General features: G+C 43.8%; 1 protein-coding gene across 1 annotated transcript; it reads right to left on the bottom strand.

Moving 5' to 3' along the window:
- Positions 1-427: 427 nt before the first annotated feature.
- Positions 428-1366, bottom strand: LOC133395541 (transcription factor Sox-1a-like). Its single transcript, XM_061664579.1, has one exon. It carries the CDS (start codon positions 1364-1366, stop codon positions 428-430), a length of 939 nt encoding a protein of 312 aa, XP_061520563.1.
- Positions 1367-18203: the final 16837 nt, after the last annotated feature.

Genomic DNA, 18203 nt, shown 5'->3' with positions numbered 1-18203 from the left:
ATTGCTGCCTGTAAACTTTTTCCAAACACATTTGCACGGCTTCCTGTTTTCCTAAACAGCCAGAGCCTTGAATTCCACCCAAACATAAAATGAAAAAGAAAATCCTTATAATGCACCAGACCTGGAGGATTCTAATTTAAATCGCGTGAGAAATTGGCAAGCTCCGTTAGCGAGAGCTCAAATAAATCAGCGTGTGGGTTCCGTCGAGCACGGCCAGACAAAAGAAGAACATTTTTTGTTTTTGTTTTTTTGGGGGTTGGGGGGGGGGGGGGGGGGAGGGGGTGGGTAAGTTCGCTCAACGTGATTGCATTTTTATGGCTCAAAGCGCCTCAATTTACACGCGAGAGGCAGCAGCAGCAGCAGCAGCAGCAGCAGCCCACCTCTGCTCGGAGTATTTGGTTGCTTGTAAAACATTAAATACACGGATTTAAATGTGCGTCAGGGGAACCGTCCCGTTGACGTGGGCGCTGCTCCCTTGGTAGTGCTGCGTGTGGAGCACGTGCAGGCGCCCCTGCACGGACGAGTCCCCCGCCGCCTCCCCGGTGGGCAAGTACATGCTGATCATGTCCCGCAGGTCCCCCGCGGGGCACGGCTGTCGCGCCGCGGACACCGGGGGGCTCGCGCTGGGCTCCGACTTCACCAGGGGCCCCAGAGTGCCCCCGAGCGCGCCCGACACCGGGGACACGCCGGCGCTGTGGTGCTGGTGCGTGTAGCCGGTGATGCCCCCGTAGCCCGGCGGAGAGGCGCTCATGTAGCTCTGGCAGTTCGAGACGGGGCTGTAAGATAGGGCGCTCATGTCGTACCTGTGCACGGGCTGCGGCTGCTGGTGCGGGTGCTGCGTGTAAGCCTGCAGCTGTGCCTCTTGCATCATGGCGTGAGCGGCCGCGGCCGCGGAGTAGGCGCCGTTCGGCCACCCGTTGACCTGCGCCGTGTAAACGCCGGCGCCGGAGCCCAGGTGGCCCCCGCCGGGGCTCTCCGCCGCGTTGCCGAGGAGCCCGCCGGCCAGCGAGTACTTGTCCTTCTTCAGCAACGTCTTGGTCTTCCTCCGCGGCCGGTACTTGTAGTCCGGGTGCTCCTTCATGTGCATGGCCCGCAGCCGCTTGGCCTCGTCGATGAAGGGCCGCTTCTCGGCCTCGGTCATCACCTTCCACTCGGCCCCCAGCCGCTTGCTGATCTCCGAGTTGTGCATCTTGGGGTTCTCCTGGGCCATCTTCCGCCGCTGGCCGCGAGACCACACCATGAAAGCGTTCATGGGTCTCTTGATTCTCTCCTGGGGAACTTTGCCGCCGTGGCCCCCGGGGTTGGACGGGTTGGTCTGTTGCACCGCGGGGGAGTGCAAGTCCGTCTCCATCATCGTTCTGTACATTCACTCCTCTTGGCGGAATCTCTCAGACCTGCGCAAACATTCAGGCCGCCTCGACCCCCTGAGGATGCTGGAGAGTGCCGAAAGAGGGAAAACTTGCCCAGCGCTTTTTTTCTTTTCTTTTCTTTTCTTTTCTTTTTTTGCTGGCATCCGCCCGCCTGCCTGGGAGCGCAGCGTACGTGCGTGCGGCACTTTGCTCCGAGCTGTGCTGGCAAAAAGTTAGCGAGCGTGCCCGGGCCGCGCGCGCTGACAGCCGCTAAATGAGCGCGGGCGGCCAATGGAGAGGCTGCAGCGGGGACCTCATTTGCATGCGCGGGATCGAGCTTTGCTTGACGTCACAGGGGCTGTGCGCGGGCGCGTGCATGAGCAACATTGATCCTATTGAGTTTACAACTTGTTTGCCATGAATAGCAAGATCATTCTGAACACGTTTCTTCAGAACTTCATTTTCTATGGGTGTAAATTACAAATTGAAATATGCATTATTATATCATTCATGTCATATATATTGATACGCAAGAGCAGAGTACCAGTTAGCCTCCGCAAAAACAACATGAATGACTTTTCATAAATATTCAGCTGGCTGGGAACGACAGAAAATTATAGAATAAAGTTCCCCAAATTGGATGCAAGAAATCGTCATTTAGAATTCGACGACTTCTGTTTTCAACCAATCAAATGAATGTTTGAAATATCTCCGCGCTTTTGACAACCGACAGGCTCTCCTCTGCCATTCAGAGCCACAGGTTTCTTTCTGTTGTCTGTTGCTAGGAGACCGATGACTGACGGCGCCGCGGAGCACGCGCCATTCAAAGCACCCTTTTGTTTCCTTCCAGTGCTCTGTGGTGAACATGAGAGAAAGATATATATTTAACACACACACCGACGGCCATAGAATAACTGCGTCATGAATGTTAAAAATAACATTATAATAACCCTGTGAGTGAGTCAATATGACCCGCCCTACGTTTTTATCATCCCAAAAATATGCAAATGTCTTATTATTATGATTATTATCATTATTTTTTGACGAACTGGAGGAAGTGAGGCTTATATATTCTATATGTACATTTTCAAAGAAGTCAATTTGACCCACAACACATCAAGGTTAACATAAAAAGATGTGCAACACGTGGCAGGCCTCGTGGAGGCCCTGCCACACGACACACACGACACTCTTTTGTGCAGAAGCCACACTACTCTTCACACAATGAATGTATATTTTTGTTTGTATTTCTCTTTCTGTCATGTGGGTGTTCTCTTATATGTCAGCTGGCGCCTGCCGATGCTCGCTCACACCTGCTGGTTGCTCAGTGGCTTGATCGAAGCTGCTCACTGCTTATCAGCTTGTCGCATTGTTTTTGTTTTGTTTTGTTTGTTTTTTTGGCATTGTGACAAATAATTAGATGACTAGTTATTTCATAAATGAGCTCTGAGAGTCTGGCCTCCTAGGCCTGGTTCAGATTTCTTCTTAACAATGACCATATGTATTTCTAGCCAGCTTAACCTATCTGCATGCTCTCTAAGCAGTCATGAAGCGTTCGATAACAAGGCAAATGTAAAAGGAAATGTCAAGTTTGTACACACAGTAAGTCAATCGATTTTATTTACATTTCTGTCAACATAGGTTTACTTTTAGGAAAATACAGTAAAGGGAGAGCATGTGTGGAAGACTGTCGATCTGATTGTGTGACAGGGGTACACTTGGGATTTGTTATCTTCTCGAGTGCTGAGAATCGTCATCTCTCTTCTTCTCCCTATCTGAGCCCGCTGTGTTTGATATACTTCAGCTTGCCGAAGGCCACAAGAATACAGGACATTACAAGGTGGTGTGTGCGATGCGAATTTGTGCCATGTGTTGTTGCACGAAAATAGTTTGTCTTGTGTTTTGCTTAGTCGTCGACAATCCAACATTTCCAAAAATGTTTAGATGGCCGGGATGCAAGGGTGGCAGCTGGGAAATTGTGCACCTTTCTGTAATGACAGAAAAAAAAAAAAAAAACAACAACAACAACATATGCCAAACGTGAACTGAAACCTAATGAAATTTAAGTCAGTTGATTGTGTATCAGTGTCTCAAAAGGTATTAATAGCTTTGGCGGTTTATGAAACTGATGCACAACATGGGTCACATTTTTGTCTACTTTTCACTGGAAGTATCCAGAACTTTCCATCCGTCCGTTTTCTTTGCCGCTGATCATAGCCGTTTGTCAGCCAATTTTTGGAGATGCTCAAGCACCCCTTAAATGAAAGAGTTAAAAAAATGTTGGTAACTGTATGTTCTTTTTAAACAACATGGAAAAGTGCAAAACCATACACTACTTGGTTAAAACGTGATATTTAAACAACAACCCCCCCTATTGCCTCAAAAGTGGTTTGCTCCACCCAATCCCTCCTACCTCTACCCAAATGGGATCTGAGCGCACTATCTGCACAGAGAAATACGCTGATTTCCAGTGATACGGTGGAAGTACCTGGCGTAAACCAGGATATGTGACACATTTCTTAACTTCAATCACTCAATACCAACACACTATTATCATTACCAGTCGTCATTTTTGCTGCATTGAATCGTAGGTTACCGTTCAGGTTGTTAAGTAATAGCTAGCGAACAGTTTTCTTTCGAGTCAAGAAAAATCTCTTTTCAAATAAAAGTTTCAAAAAACATGAGTCCAAGATCTATTTCTGGGTATTCACTATACGGGTATCAAAATGAACTATTTCCCCCAGAATTTAGGGTTAAATAGGGGTTTGTTTTATGATTCCAATCCATTCCGCTTTTGCTGTGGCTTAACATATAAGTAACCTTTATCCGATTTGACGGCTTAGTCAAAAACCTTCCCAAAAAGTGATGTTTTTCTTTCAGAAATGTAAGAATGAAATTGTGTTCAAATGTACAAAACAGTGACATTTATCTTGCCTGGCCGAGAGCTCAGCAACTCTAAAATCGCCCTCATAAGGGACGCGGGTGTGCCGGAGCCTGTACCAGGTGACCTGGGACGAGAGGCGGGGTTACACCATGGAGTGGTCGCCGGCAGGAACCAGAACTGCAACAGGAGGACGCATCCAAATGAAAGCTGCATTAGACTGTGCTAGAAATGGCCTGTGTCACAGAAGTTGGGACGGTCGGCTCTCTGAGTCGGCCTTGAAGGGGTTTAACTGATCGATCAGATGTTGATAATAATCCCCCAAACACACATTTCAAAGGCATATTTGCTGTGCGTTAGACGACGCAGCTAGTTGGGCTTTGACTCTGTCATAGAAAGCTGTCATCTCCTTGGGAGCTCAGCTGCACTGACAGAGCACACACACACACACACACACACAGGTTTGAGCTCTGAGCTGTACGTCCTTCATACACTAAATTTGACATGGGTGATGCAGTACAAAATAATAGACACTTCACACATCCTGAGTGATTATCATGAATGGGGGGGGGGGGGGGGAAGGAAGGTAGTGACAGAAGGGGGAGATAAGGGAGATAACATATAAAAGCATACTAGAAAGAAAGACCCAGTATTTGTGTTTTATGGTTTCAGATAAGTCGCAGCAGCATACTGTATGGCGCCCTCGCATCACGTCACATAATGTCACACAAGAATAGTGTGGTGGAATTTGAGTTTCATAACAGTTTCTCCCCCCCCCCATTTGCTTACATGCAATTTTGATTACTGGGCTCATTTTGTCAAAACACTACACTCAATTCACAGGACCACGCACAAGTAGCGGAACTGTACACTAATTTATACAAAAACACATTTTGTGACCATATGAAACACGGTCCATATGAGTTAATTTTGTTTACACCATTTACACACTGCTGTTGCTAACCTCAAACACTTTAAAGAAGTTCTACTTCTCAGTGATTAGAGTACTGTCCGTGAAGTGCACAGAGAAAGTACAAATATACAATAAATTCACCACACACTAGACAAGACCAATGCTGTAGACTGATAAAATATAATTTGTTTCTCTTTATATACCCACATCATTAAACATGTCATTTGCATTTTTAATCATGTCATATGTCATTCAACAGGCATTTGTATTTTCACTGCATTCAAATCCTTGCTGTATTATTATTATTATGATTTTTTTTAACCGCATGACCACTAAAATCAAAAGTATTACAAAATTCTAAAAACCTTACACTCAAGGAGCAACACACCGGCTCAGATTTTCACCACTATAAGCACAATTTCCAAAGGACTGACTGTCAAATTACCACACCTATGAGCCAGTTGGTTAAACTCCTTCACTCCTGATTGCTTAATTGTAGACACACAAATCAGGTTTAAGCACTACAAAAATGCAGCAAGTTCACATCTTCAACCAAAATGGAAGAAGAGATAATGTCAATTTCTGTACTGTATTTTCATTTTTTTAAGAATGATTTTTCTTCTTACTGAATTATAACCTGTGCTGGATACATTATTTTATGTTGTATGTATAATATGTGCTAAGCTTGCAGTGTAACACACAGGGGCGTAGCACTCGATTAGGGGCCACCATACAGCACATTCATGGAAGGTCCCCTCCCAAAATTATGTGCCAACAGGGTTTGTGTTGACGGGGTGGAATTTTCCTTCCCCCCAAAATTTTGTGAACAGGGGAGGGGATGATTTTTTTTTTTCATTTTAAAAATTAGAGGGAGGCAAGATTGGGGAGAGAGAGGGAGGCGTCCCCAAATGCTCAGGACCCTAGGACATGTTTTTTTTTGTGATTCTTCATGTTGGCTGATGTGGCAATATATATGTGTGTATATAGATATATGAGGAGAAAAATATATATATATTCATCAGTCTGCAGCGTTGGTCTTGGAGAATGTATGCATTGTATATTTGCATTTTCTCTCTGCACTTGACTTGTAATACTTACTAATCACTAAGAAGTAGGTTTGCCAAAAGTGTTTTAGGTTTTCACGAGCAGTGTGTAAATGGTTAAAAAAAAAATGAAGTCATATGAAATGTGTGTTTCATATGGTAACAAATTATCATTTTTATAAATTACTGTATAGTTTTTACTAGTGTGTTTCATTTTGCAAAGGATCTGAGGTGTTCTGCTACTTGCGTGTGTGGTAGTGTGAATTGTGTGCAGTGTTAAGAAAAAAATGTGCCCTGTTTTCAAAAATGTGTTTAAGCAATTGAAACAAAACTGTAAACAATAGAAAATAAACTGTAAGCGATTGCCCAAAAACTTTTATCTTTTTAAAACTTGTCTTATTTAATCTTATTTTCTTATTCTATTTACATTTCACAAGTGTTGAGACTTACTGGGCTAATCCGGGACCTTGGGTATCAAATTTTATGCCCTATCATGTGTAAATGTGTGTTGGTATGACAATTAAAGTCCTTTAATTGCTCCTAGAGTCAGCATGGAGAATCACAACAAAACACCCCAGTTTTCATGCTAAAATAGTGTGCATAACACTGTAAACTCATATAACAAACAAACATAAAATACTATATCCAATATATAGTATTTTACTATATATATTTTTTTTATTACAATTACAGTAAAAACAAACACAAACATTTTGAAAAGGAAAAAGAATATACAGTACAGAACATACTGGAGATTGGGAGTATTTAATCAAGCAGGTACAAAATGCTTTTAATCTAAACCTGAATTCTGACTTCCCCTGAACTCAAAACCTGGGATCATTCCAGTCCAGAACAGCTGATCTGAATTACTTCAGCTAAGTGCTCTCACCTTGAGCTAAGATAGGGCAAGGCCACAGTAAATGACATCATCAATGGAGTCCCAGTATATCAATTCCGCATGGAAACCGATAGAAACATATCAATTTACTTACTCCCCCTTGGAATTGGAGGTGCTAAGGCGAGCGATTAGTGATATGAAAACATATTCCATTTAAAAAAAAAAAAAAAGAAGAAGAAAAAAAAGTAACACTACAGCAGAAGTGATGGAAAGAGAAGAAGTTGATGCATGAGTGAATGTGGAACTTTCAAGGCATTAATTGTATTCATAATAATTAAACTATTATTTATTACATACATGAATAAAAACTAAATAACAAATGAATAAACATGAACAAACTTTAACCAATTCAATTATTTATTCCATTTTGAATGTTATATTTTTATAATTTCTATTTCTTATTTATGAAACAATTACTGAAATTTTACAATTTTAAATGTATATGTAAAATTATTTTAGTAATGTTTATAAAATACTAAAAATAAAATACTACTACAACTAATAATAATAATACTTAATTTATTTTATTGACAATAAATGAATTAAGTCATGATTTCATTAGATAAATTAATAAAATGTAAATAATGATGAATACAAATGTATAATATTTTATTTTACGAATAAAATATTTTTTTCTAATTTTAAAATGTAATTGTTTACAATTAAGCTAAATTAACATAACCAATTGTTTAATAAAAATAAACAAATAATTGTTAAATGTATATGTATTTAATTGTACTATTATTCAATCAATCAACCAATTCTAAGGGAAATAACTACAAAATAGATCAAATGAAAAATGACATTTAATTCCATGTTTTGGAAAATTGACTTCATGCAGAAACTATTTGGAACTCTTGATAAATGATTGTCGGGTCATGACTTGATAAAACGTAAAATATGTTCAAATAAATTATTTCTACATCAATCACTTGTAATCCCTTGGAACTATTTTTCTTACACCGTAACGGCCAGTTCACAGTGTCGGTGACTTTTCTCACACATTGTTGCACAAAATCTGCACCGACGTCAGTGCAAATCCATATGAGAAGCAATTTTTTTTTTTTTTTTTTATGAGAAATTAGTTTGGGAATTACCAGATAACTAGTAACCCTTTATTGCTCAGTGACTGTTTTTCTCAATGTCTTTATGTCTCAAAAGTGTTCTCTGTCAATTGACTGTCTGTGGTGGTACTAGAGCGTCTCTAATTACCGTAGACAAATTCCTTGTGTGTTTTTTGGACATACTTGGCAAATAAAGATGATTCTGATTCTGATTCCGATTCTGACAAATCACGTTTAAGCACTATAAAAATGCAGCGAGTGAGTTCACCTGTCTTCAACCAAAATGTACTCAGAAGAAGAAGAGCGAGGGTGAGAGTGGGAATCCACAAAGGAGGAGACGGAGGAAGAGGAAGACCTTATTTGTACATGTTGTGAATCAGAGACTGACGTTAAGGGAGGCTGGAGTTCAGCCAAATCTTAGCAGATCTACTGTACTGCGGCATCTGTCACTAGGACATTTTGACAGTAAAACATACAATCTGCCCACAGTTACAGTAATCTGCTGCTAATATTAATCTTATTTTATGTACTTCATTTTCAGATGTTTTTTTTTCTTTATACTGTAATTGTAACGCGGCACCGTGGATGACTGGTTAGCACATCTGCCTCACAGTTCTGAGGACCCGGGTTCAAGTCCGGCCTCGCCTGTGTGGAGTTTGCATGTTCTTCCCTGTGCCTGCGTGGGTTTTCGCTGGGTAGTCCAGTTTCCTCCCACATCCCAAAAACATGCATGTTAGGTTAATTGAAGACTCGATATTGCACGAAGGTGTGAATGTGAGTGTGAATGGTTGTTTGTTTATTATGTGCCCTGTGATTGGCTGGCAACCAGTTCAGGGTGAACCCCGCCTCTCGCGCAAAGATAGCCGGGATAGGCTCCAGCACGCATGCGACTCTAGTGAGGATAAGGGGTATGGAAGATGAATGAATGAATGAATATTCAAATGAATCAGTGTGTCAACCATCATACCTTGTACTCTAATTGATGTCTAACAAATCATCAGCTTTCACCTTGCACTAATGGCTTTTTGTGTGTCTCCCAGAGGGCATTGTCAAAAATACTTGCCGCTTTCTCGTCCGTGTATGTGAAAGAATTGCTAAATTCGGTCTGAATCGACACTGTAATGCTTGGACCTTTCGGTGGAGGTCGAGTGTGTGAATGATCGTTTGTTTATTATGTGCCCTGCGATTGGCTGGCGTCCAGTTCGGGGTGTACCCCTCCTCTCGCTCGAAGATAGCTGGGATAGGCTCCAGCACGCCCGTGACCCTTGTGAGGATAAAGCGGCACAGACAATGGATGGATGGATGATGATGAGGGAACAGACGAAGAGCTGCAACTGTTGGAAGACCCTCAATGTATTCGGTCCGATTCTCAAATGGACAGCAGTTAAACATGAAGCCACTAACAAGATTATTGTTATCAAAAGAAGAGAAGAGGCAGAATGAAGACATAACCTTGATGGAATGAGGTAAGTAGAGGGGGCCTGCATGGGGGGTGGGAGCGGTCTTTGTTGGGGTGATGGGTGGGTTGTATAGTAACCCCAGCAAAAACAGATTAGTCGACCAAGCAAGGATTATCAACAATGATAGTCCCCTTGAGGGACCAAAGAAAGTCAGACCCAGTGCGTGTGTATTTGCACACACACACACACACACACACAGTAGGGCTGCACGATACATTGTTCGATCATCGTCATCGCAATGTGCACATCCGCAATAGTCACATCGCAAATGTCCTGGCCATGTAAATCGCAAAAGAACTCGGGTACCCAACATGCATCATCCACCAATCAATCGTACTATGAATAGTTTAAGATCGCATAACGTTCTTGCTTCAAGTTGTTTATTTGTCACTCCCAGCTGTAGTTTACTATAAAACTGCCATGTAAAACAACCAATGCCTGCTAACTTGAGTGCTAGCATACGAGGATAAAAAAAGATAATAAGATTAGCACCAATATTACGGTAAATTATAGCCCTTCATACAACACACAGAGCAGCTCAGAGGTGTGGTGTCGTCTGCTGGTCCTTCGGAGGATGTTTTGGACTATCCATGAGCGACTGTCCACGTACTTTTAATCCAGTTCAGAAGTAGGCAACATACTGTAACTCACTAGGTAGTGCTAAGCCCTTACATTTGTCTGGTGTTCTGTCAATTCATGTAAAGTACCACCAGACAACTGGGAAGATGAACCAAACAATATTTTCTTAACAAAGGGTGCACGAGTAAATGGAGGGAAAAGGGATACAAAGTAGCAACCAAAATACAGACGGCCAATGGTGCGTTGCGAGGGTGCTAACAAAAGGTGCACAGCAACGTGGATAACAAAAGTGAACAAATTTAAACCAAAACCAACAATGGCAGAAGGTCTGTTGTGAGAGTCAAAAAAAGGAACATCAACAAAGCAAAACACTAAGAATCAAGCTGGTGGGCGGAAAACTAATGGGGAGGAGTATTACAATAAAACAAGGAAGTGAACGAAGATATAAATGACTAAACTACTTACAACCTGAAGTGTAACAACACCGAGGAGCACAAAACTGACTGATGGGGACTACAGTGTTGGCAGCAAGCGAACAAAATAATCCAAAAGGATTTGATTAACATTGTCTGCCGGTGCACTATATAAATACATTTGCTTTGCTTTGCTTAGTATTAGTACCATTAGCATAAATGCCATGTGTCCATATTTCATGTATTTGGCAACTTATGCTAAAAACTCATTCCTGTTACTTTCAGCCCTGTTACTCAAATGAAGAGTTTCAGTACATCAATCCATCCATCCATTTTCTGTACCGCTTTATCCTCACTAGGGTCGTAGGCGTGCCGGAACCTATCCCAGCTTTCTTCGGGCGAGAGGCGAGGTACACCCTGAACTGGTCGCCAGCCAATCACAGGGCACATATAAACAAACAATCATACACGCACACATTCACACCTAAGGGCAATTTAAAGTCTTCAATCAACCTACCACGCATGTTTTTGGGATGTGGGAGGAAACCGGAGTGCCCGGAGAAAACGCAGGCACAGGGAGAACATGCAAACTCCACACAGGCGGGGCCGGGATTTGAACCCCGGTCCTCAGAACTGTGAGGCAGATGTGCTAACCAGTCACTCACTGTGCCGCCAAGTTTCAGTACAATTAAAAAAAAAAAAAAAAAGCGGGCAAATACAGATTTTCAATAGTTCAATGTGTATTATCAGATTTAGACGTGGGGGGGGGAAAAGAGAAATGTAAGCTTATTTTGAGAAAGTAACAGGCAAATGTCACCAATTTGACAGAATGCATTACTGCTAACCCTTCTGGAACCGTCACTTTATCGTGGTGGAGGGGATTATGTGTCCCAATGATCCTACAAGCTTAGTTGTCTGGGGCTTTATCCCCTGGCAGGGTTACCCATGGCCAACAGGACCTAGGTGAAGGTCCAGACAAAGCATGGCTCAAAGACCCCCATGTGAAGAAAAAAAATATTCAACCATGTTTTCCCTTACCCGGAGGCGGGTCTCTGCCCATTCCCCCCCTGGAGGTGGGGCTCAATGGCAAGCGCCTGGTGGCGGGGCCTGCATCCATGGAGCCCGACTGGGCGCAGCCCAAAAAGGCAACGTGTGTTCCCCTTCCCATGGGCTCCCCACCTGTGGGAGGGGCCAAAGGGGTCAGGTGCTGCATGAGCTGGTGATGACTAAAGGCAGGGACCTTGGTGAAGTAGAAGAAGAAGTTGGCTTTAGGGACGTTGAACGTCATCTCTCTGGTAGGGAAAGAGCCTGAGGTGGTGTGCGAGGTCGAGAAATTCCGACTGAACATACCTAGACTGACCTCAACACACGGCTTGGGCTCCGGTACCAGTCTTCTCGAGAAGATGGAGTCCTCATTGCCATTCCCACAGTCCGCTCTGGGCCATTCTACCATTCAGAAGACCCACCACCCTGTGCCGCCCCAGTGGACCTCTCACAAATTCCCAAAGAGTATCATGACCTCTTCAGCAAGGACTTGGCAATCTCCAAATTTCATCAAATTGGACCTCCGAAACACCTACCATCTCACCTGTATCCGAGAGGGGGACGAATGGAAGACCGCCATCAATACCTCTCTCGAACATTTTGAGTACCTGGTCATGCTGGCCAGTTCGGCTTAACAAACACCCCTGCAGTTTTCCAATCATTTATCCATGAGGTCCTCCATGACATGCTCAACCAGTTCGTTTTCGTATACCTTGATGACATCCTCATCTCCTCCCGCTCCCCCGAACAACACCGCATGCATGTGTGCAAGGTCCTCCAGCGCCTTCTCAAGAACTGTCTGTTTGTCAAACCAGAAAAATTAGAATTCCACCTCTCCTTAGTACATTTCCTTGGCTCCATCATTGCAAAAGGACAATTACAACCGGACCCAGCCAAGATCCAAGCCATCACCAACTGGCCCATCCCTACAACCCGGAAAGAACTGCAACGCTTCCTTGGATTTGCAAACGATTTATCTGCAACTACAGCAAGGTCGCAATCCCCCTCACAAGCCTCACATCCACTGGCTCCTCCTTTCAGTGGACCCCGGCAGCCTCCCCAGCATTCAGTAAGCTCAAATACCTGTTCACCAATGCTCCCATTCTGCGCCACCCTGACCCCTCCCTCCAGTTCGTGGTGGAGGTTGAGGCCTCGGACTGCAGAGCTGAAGCTGTCCTCTCGCAGCGGAACCCCAGGACTCAGAAACTACACCCCTGTGCTTTTTTTTCTTGTCGCCTATCCTCTGCGGAGAGGAATTGTGACGTCGGCAACCAAGAGCTGCTGGCCATAATATGGGCCCTTGAGGAATGGAGGCACTGGTTGGAGGGAACTGAACAGCCATTTCTCATTTGGACTGACCACAAAAACCTCGCTTACCTCTGTACCGCTAAATGTCTCAACCCCTGACAAGCTCGCTGGGCACTATTCCTGAGCAGGTTCAATTTCAGTCTCTCCTTCCGTCCCCGTCCCCATAACACCAAGAGAGATGCCCTATCCCATATTCACTCATCACCCTCCAGCTCAGCAGAACCCTAACCCATTCTCCCTTGCTCCTGTTTCATTGGCGCTGCCACGTGGAAGATCGAGCAGGTGGTCAAGGAGGCTCAAAAGAACCAACCTGATCCCAAGACCGGGCCTCCAAATCACCTGTTTGTACAGTATTCTGCATGTTCTGAAGTCCTACAGTGGGCCCACAACTCTAAACTCACTTGTCACTCTGGCATTACCCATACTACCCAGTTCATCCAGCAGAATTTCTGGTGGCCCAGCCTTATCAAAGATACCAATGAATTAATCTATGCCTGCTCCGTCTGCGCCCGAGGGAAGTCTTCACACCTGCCCCCAGCTGGCCTGTTGCACCCCTTGCCAATTCCAAGACGCCCTTGGTCTCACATCACCGTGGACTTCATTACCGGCCTGCCCCCCTCAGAAGGTAACTCTCTCCCCTCCCCTCTCTTTCAGCACCTTCCTCAAGCCGCGCACTTGTCAGCAATCAGCCATCATCACCGTCTACATGTAGGCCTGCCTGTTCCCGGAAATCCTCGACAAAGTATTATTCCAGCGGTACCACGGCCCACCTACCTCATGTAAGCCACACTGTTCCTTGTTTCCCTTTTTGACTCCTGTGTCTCTCCTTGTTCCCAGTATTCCCCCGTGTTCCTGATCCACGTCATTCCTGCCGCCAAGCCAGCCGCCTGTCCATGCCACTGCCTGCCAAAGCACCCAGGCCCACCTCCATTACCTTCCTAAATAAACTGTCCATCACAATCTATCTGCCTCCGCCTCCTCTTGGGTCCAGCTCCTCTCCATACGTGACAGAAATACTGATATGTTAAAAAACAAGTTATTTATGATTTATTTTCTTTTTATAAGAAAGTGACATGGTTGGCATAGCAGATTTAACATAACAGGTGTTGTTTGAGGTTAAGGTTAAAGTGCCCCAATTCTGCAGAATTGCCACGTCTTCATTATTAATGGACCCATTTCTACCAGTATAGCGTGCAGTTAGCCATCAAAGTATGCCCACAACTCGAACAAAAACACATCTTCATTAAAGTACAATGTATTTTGTGTTATTTGGGGTGCAATGTCTCTACTGTCTGCCTCTGCCCCTTTGCATTGTAAAGCAGCGGCGAACCGCACAAGATCTGCCACCCCGCCACCCTATGTCAGCCTGACAGCGGTTACAGTAGACAGCAAAGGTCCAGCACAACGGTGAAGGAATTTTAGCCACTCGCATTGTGGGCGAGGAAGAGGAGGGGCGAAAAAAATCCTCCGGCTGTCCATAGCATTAACCACCCCACCCCAACCATCCCGGCGACGCGTCGTGGCTGACAAGTCCCTCCATCGATTAACGACCCGCTAAATTTAAACGGAAACAAAGAGGGGCCGTGATGGCATGATGGAAGGAAGTATTTGATGGACAGCTAAAAGTTCGGGGGATTTTTCTGAGCACCCAGCAATACGCCCACAGCATCTGGAAGCTCAAAGAACGTCTAATTCTTGACCATTTTGACGCATGGTTTGACATACTTTGCAATTTTTTATCCATTCATTCATTTTCCGGCTTGTTAACATTACTGTTTTCTGTGCTGTGTCAAATTTACAAGACAATTTTTGGGCCTGTTTCGGGGCACTTTAATAGTTATTTATGAGTTTATTATAGTTTTCTCACTTTTCTGTAATTTATTCTTTACTTTTGCATTACTTACCTTACATATTTGCCTTCTGATGAGGTATGCGGTGTCCAATACGACAAACATTACCATTACTTATTTCACATACTTTGCGATTATACTGTGTCAGTTTATTTTATATTTTTATGTGAACTGCTGTATCTTTGTATCAAAATGCCTGTAAAATAAAACTCACTTCTCTTGGTCTTTCATAGCATCAGTAATCATTTCAAGTCTGGAAGATATTGTGAGGGACGTTGTTTGTTACATCCATCACATCAAGTGGCAAAAAGCAGTAGTTAAGCTTCTCCTGTCAAGTGTCACACGATGAGTGGATTACAAGGTTTGCACACACAAATAAATGAGAAAATACACTAATGCTTGTGTTCTTGCTGACATTTACCTCTGAGTTTGGATGTTACACCCCCACCCAGCTAATAGCATGGGGTCCTCCTCTCACTCCCTTCCCTCCCTCCTTCCCTTCCTCCCACATGCTAAATTGGGCATTTTGCGACTACCGCTGCTGCTGCTGCTGAAGAGGAGGAAGAATGAGGACTTCCTGCAGAGGGCCTTTTGAGTGCAGGTCTGAGGAGCACCCACCCCCAGCCCCCCCACTCCCCTGAGTTGCTCCAGAGCTCTCTCGCTCATCCTAAATGGGGTCAAGCTCCTTGCCAAGCTCTCTGGCTTTCAAAGCCCCCAAAGAGTGACGCACCTCCAACTGCCCTTTTCTCCATCTCATCAGCAACCTTTTTTGCTCCCTCCCTCACTCAGCCTCACATCTGCTCTGCTGAATATTTGACAATAGGCGCGATTGCTGGCTTGATCAACACAGGATAGAAACAAGACTGAAAATCAAATCCATGTGCAAATAATATTTAGACAAATTAGCGATGAAGCAATAAATCAATTGTAGGAAACATGACACATTACCATTAACTCAAATTAATGGAATAACTAATCTTAAAAAAATCACAGGGCTACTCTGAAACATTCAATAATCCTTAGTAGCATTTTTTTGCAGCCAGTGTTCAAATGTCCTTTTGGTCCTTGTGTGTGAGTGTTCTTTGCAGAAGTAGTGGCAGCGCAGACGGGCAAAATTTAAATACAGCTGATCATTACAGAGTAGGTTTCAGCCACATCTCTCACACACACGCACAGACACACACGCACACACACACACACACGCACACACACACACACACACACACACACACACACACACACACGTGATCTAGCAACATACCTTCCCTCTTCTTAGCAGGCCTCCATCATGAAGTTATCGCCACCTGGATCAGAAAACAGCTAAGAGCTAATTCCACACAGTTGCCATCTGTTGCTTCATATTTGTTGTTGAAGTTGTGTACAGCTGCAATTTGAGAAGCCACGGAGTGTTATTTGAATCAACATCCTTCAATGCTTCCCTCTCCTCTCACTCCCGAGACATCCTCCTGAGCCCAAATGCTGCTGCCGAATGTCAGCAAAACTCTCAGCCCTCCTCCGACCCCATACTCGCTTTTATTTAATTTGTCTGTATAATGGCTGTGAATGAAACCGGCGCTTTTGGGAGGGGCAGGCCGCTCAGCCAAAGAGAAACAATAATTTTTGATTGGCTTCCCCCTTTTTGAAAATGACTTTCAAAGTGTGATTTCCCATTGTTGGGGCAGAATAATGCTGAACAATGCAGCTGGGGGCAGAGGGTTTAGTCTTATACATGCAAGCTGATATTGAAGTGGGCTTTGGCCAGTGCTGGCTGCTGTGCACTGGATAAGCCTGCAGGGCCATGACCGGGCCCGGGGTTAGTGTCATAATGGGGGGCCTTTAGCTACCATTGTGGTGGCTGTGTCAACAGAGAGGCCGCTGGGAGTTGCCTGGCATGACGGGGTGGAGAAAAGGCCTTTTATGCCTTTCCTATTCAGACAAAATGAGGAATGGAAGTGCAGCTTTTTCACAGCAATTTGTGGCAACCCCTCTCCATCGTCTCCACGTGCTGGGGAGCTTGTGTGTCTTTTAGCTGTTTGTGCAGAATAATATTGTAATATCTGTAGTCTATAATTATGACTGTATACCTATAAGAGAGCGAGCAGGGATGAAGAGGTGACGTCAGCGGAAATAGAGGGGAGTCGGAAAAAGACGGGGCTTTTTGGCGTGAGTTGTAGCCAACAGCAGCTCGATGTTGCAATGTTCTTGTGTTGCCGCAAGTGGACTAAAGCGAATGAAGTACACTGGTGACTCCTTTCCTCATTGACCACTATCGATGGCATTACGATATTTAATATACTATGAATTTTAATTCTTCATTTGACAATTCTGTGCATATAATTATGTGGCAACATTTTCGGGAAGGTCCAAATCTGTTCCAGTATGACCACACAGCAAGGTCCATAAAGGTACTGCAAAAACGCAACGCTTTCCCTGTGAATTTATCTCATTTCTAGTGAAAACATCTGACTGTACTCATTTTAAGACAGTTTTGACTTGTTTTCGAAATTTTCAGCAAGAAGAATAGATAAAATTGACGTTACAAGATCACGTTTTAAGAATCTTATCGACTCAATTCATGAATCGACAGATTATATTCCATTTATTTTCAAGAAAATGTTTTTGTTTTAATTGAAAAAAATATCTTAAAACAAGTCTTTTTAGCTTGCTGAAAATTTTGAAAAAGTCAGAAATGTCTTAAAATAAGTACAGTAAGATGTGTTAATGAGAAATAAGACAAATTCACATGGTAAGATTTGCTTTTTTTCAGTGATGCTTGGTTTTAATGTGTTGTACAACCTTTGAGAAGAATTAGAACAGAGATGTGAGCCATCATCTGTGGCTGCTGTAGGAAGTCACGAAAATGGGAAGAGCTGTCACCTAATCAGATGGACGCAGTGCGATGGATGGAAGTATATAGATGCAACAGGAATTTAGTTTCCAATTGTGTAGTCTGAGAATGTTAATGTAAATCCAAGTCAAACAGGGTCAGATAAGGGTGTTTACATGCATTTTAAAAGTCTACTTTCAGTGAATATAATGTAAAAGTTTGGTTTTCTTTTGTGCAAATGTACCAACTGTCAATCTGTTCATTCATTCTCCAATTCCAGCTGGGAGAGCACATGTTTGCTATGAATTCTGTTCCCTCTGGCGAACACATTCACACAAATGTACTATGATGAGGCAACCTTGAGAAAGCAGGAGAAGCTGAACAAATAGTGGCATCGACATACGCCTACACATGGCTGTAAATACACACGCTCAGGGCACCAACACCTAAACAAACAGGCCCGGCAACGGTGGCGGCACTAGGCAAGTGTCTCTCATTACCGGCCTGCACAATAAGTGAACACACACACACCCGCAAATTGCACACGCAGTCTAGACTCAAAACAGTCCTGTAG

This window comes from Phycodurus eques, chromosome 1 (assembly GCF_024500275.1).
Source record: "Phycodurus eques isolate BA_2022a chromosome 1, UOR_Pequ_1.1, whole genome shotgun sequence".
Classification (NCBI taxonomy): Eukaryota; Metazoa; Chordata; class Actinopteri; order Syngnathiformes; family Syngnathidae; genus Phycodurus; species Phycodurus eques.
The sequence above is the reverse complement of the archived record's forward strand: the minus strand, read 5'-3'. Positions and strand labels throughout refer to the sequence as shown.

Bases quoted from the DNA above. Each gene is read 5' to 3' on its own strand.
- LOC133395541 (XM_061664579.1), bottom strand. From the start codon at position 1,366: ATGTACAGAACGATGATGGAGACGGACTTGCACTCCCCCGCGGTGCAA.